Source organism: Halyomorpha halys, unplaced genomic scaffold (assembly GCF_000696795.3).
Source record: "Halyomorpha halys isolate HHAL.00 unplaced genomic scaffold, Hhal_1.1 Scaffold12.1, whole genome shotgun sequence".
NCBI classification, from domain to species: domain Eukaryota; kingdom Metazoa; phylum Arthropoda; class Insecta; order Hemiptera; family Pentatomidae; genus Halyomorpha; species Halyomorpha halys.
This window is the reverse complement of record NW_027109908.1, coordinates 1,143,607-1,146,643: the sequence shown is the minus strand read 5'-3', so window position 1 is coordinate 1,146,643 and position 3,037 is coordinate 1,143,607. Positions and strand designations below refer to the sequence as shown.

The following is a 3,037-nucleotide window of genomic DNA, read 5'->3' as shown; positions in this document are numbered from 1 at the left end:
AAAATAAGGGGAAAGAGTAAAATAAAGAAAGGGGAAAGAAAACAAAAAAGAAGAATAAAAACGAACCTGTTAGCTGGAAGGTCGAACGCCTAATGGTTGCAGCGCAAATAGTGGTCAAACTTAGAATTAAAAATTTAATTAAAATTTTAAAAGAAGGCTAGAAACTCTTCACGAGGGACATTAAAATAAGTTAATCATACTTATTTGTGTTTTTCATTGACCGCACCCCCAACCATCTTCTCCTCATTTCATAAAAATGTTGTATGGAACGTACTGAAATATCAGTAGTTAGTTTATTTTGAAAAATCTATATCTCATAAACCATTTGACGTACAGATCTCTATCAGCACTCAAATTAAAGCTAGTTTAATGAGCTACAATGTAGTTTATGATATTTATCTTCGTAGGAGTAATAGTTTTTGTTAAAATAAATTGATTTATAGTTGTTCGGACAAATTTTCATTTGCCAAATTTATATTCATATGTGAATATCATAAAATCTACTACCCCTACGAAGATAATTGTCTTAAACTACTTTTTGGAAAGTTAAATTTCCTTTATTTTGAGTGTTAGCTGACATATGTGTGTCTTATGGGTCTAGAGATATATTTTTCCAAAAATCGAACATTTTATACGACCTATACGAACTAGAAATTAATATTTTGTGAGTTTATTTAGTCAAATATCATAAAAACTACTACTAATACAAAGATAATCATCATTACTTATTTCATAAATTTATTTTGCTTTAGTTTGAGTGTTCGCAGACATCTGTTCGTCCAATAGTTTCTGAAATAAAGTTTTTCATGAATCAAACCTATTGTCCGAACAACTATAGATTAGTTTATTTTAGCAAATAACATGAAAACTACTATTCCTACGACGGTAAATGCTACAAACTGCATTATAGTACATTAAACCAGCTTTAATTTGAGTGCTAATAGACATCTGTACGTCACATAGTTCCTGAGATATAGATTTCTCAAAATAAATTAACTAACTACTGATATTTCAGTACATTTATTATAAAATGTTACTTTTTAAAAAGCTATATCTCGATAACTATTGGACGTAAATAGCTCAATTAGGATTAATATTCCAGAAAATTTACTCTTCTTTAAATAATGTTCTTTTATTTTTCCTAGTGTTGTTCCTACTTTTTAAGATAATAGAGCTCCGAATGAAAAATTAAGGTTTTGAAACAACCGCCATTTTTTATTCCCCTACCTATATCTGGCAGACTCATTAGTTTTGACTAGTAATTATACATATTTTTCATTGAAGTCATCAAAAATTGGGGTGAGATAACTGCCTTTTTTTCTTCCCGGCTCTTGCTATATTTGATTTGTGCCCAGAAACCGACACTGAATGGGTAAGCCACAAATTTAAGCCAGTTTAAACCAGAGAATCCTAATAACCCATCCACACGCTTGCGCTTTTGTGATTTTGTCAAAGTTTGGCAAACAGATACCGCTTGGAATGTGAGAGTTTAAGCATTTCAACGGTATATTATTGGTTTTTTGTTTTTGACGATCATGACAAAATATTTCTCTGCTTGTATATATTTATCAATTGTTTTCTTAATAAATTTTTATTATTTCTAACAAAGAGAGATGGCTAATCATTTCAAAAAATAACAATTAAATGAGGATAAGGTGGTTGTAGTAAAATAACAGGATTAGAGAAATAAAATATAACTTTACTTTTTCTTTCCTACTTTATTCGTAATTATTATTTTTATCTTGTACATATAAATTTACTTACTAGATTTTCCTATGTATTTTAAATTTTTTTCTCTCCTCTTTCTTTATTTTAATATTACCTTTTCTCATATAGACCTTATCATCTTATAATACATTTTCTTTTAACACTATTGGAGGCGAGTTGAAATTCTCAAAACTGATTTTTTTTTTTTATTCCTTCTTCCCACTGTCTGACAACAGTGGGAAGAAGGAATAAAAAAATTTTTACTCAAACTGTAAATATTTTTCATTAAATCAATCAAAAATTGAAATAACTTATTTTTTCTCCTCTTAGGCTCTTGTTATAATAAGATAACCCTCCTCCCTCCTCCAGTAACCTAACATGCCAGAAATGAAAAGTTAGGGGTTAAAAAAAAAAAGAAAATAAAAAAAAATAACCTCATTATCTTTCCAGAAACTGGCCGGACACCCTGCTTTTTGTGACAAAGAGCCTCTTGTATATGAAAATATTTCGAATTTCTGGAAAGGAACATTTACATATGCCTGTAAGTAAATTTTATTATTTTTATTCTTAAATTTTCTAATAGAAATAGACCGTAACAGATTTGGAATTGGTTTTTGGTGGGAGAGGGAGGACTGAATAAAAAGAAAAAGAAATATAATGGAAGGAAGTAAAAACCAAATAAAGTAAAGGCTTTTACTTCGTACTGAGCTTTTACTTTTTATATCTATATTATCATTCTTGAATTATTATGAGATATTTGTTAGTTTAATAACCCAAAGATATATAATATCTTTGTAGACTTATGTTTGTGCTGTGTTATCGATGAAACCTCAAATCTACGCAGTATTTTTTGAAGGAAAGGTTTAAAGAACATAAAATAAAAAACTGGCTTGGATATAAACCTTTATTTGGTGAGGCTAACAATTGAACATAAACATATAATAATACAGAAGAATTAATGTAAGTCAAAATAAAAGGTCTTTTAGACAAAAATAAAATCAGCAAAATGAATTATGTAAAGAGAGGAACACATTTACAAAATTAATAGATATTTTTAATAAAATAAAATACTGGGTGACGGACGACTCTGAATCTCTAACCATTCAGAGTCGTCACCCTGAAGGAATGGTCTTGAAGAAAAGGCTATCCATTCCGATAGGTCAGAGGAAGAAACACTCAAACATACAAAACACATAACGTACGCAGACAGGCCTGGTTATGCACTATAATAGTCGCAATCAACAATAAATATGTCAAAAGAAACACATGAAATACGCAGACAGGGCTGATAATACACTATAATAGACCCAATCAACAATAAATATGTCAA

At 29.3% G+C, this 3,037-nt stretch overlaps 1 protein-coding gene across 1 annotated transcript in view; it reads left to right on the top strand.

Moving 5' to 3' along the window:
- Positions 1-3,037, top strand: part of LOC106679207 (cytochrome P450 4c3) — a 41,758-nt gene that overhangs the window by 10,867 nt on the left and 27,854 nt on the right. Inside the window, exon 4 of the mRNA XM_014418223.2 lies at positions 2,158-2,248. Coding sequence (XP_014273709.1) covers positions 2,158-2,248 — 91 coding nt within the window. The remainder of the gene's footprint in view (positions 1-2,157; positions 2,249-3,037) is intronic.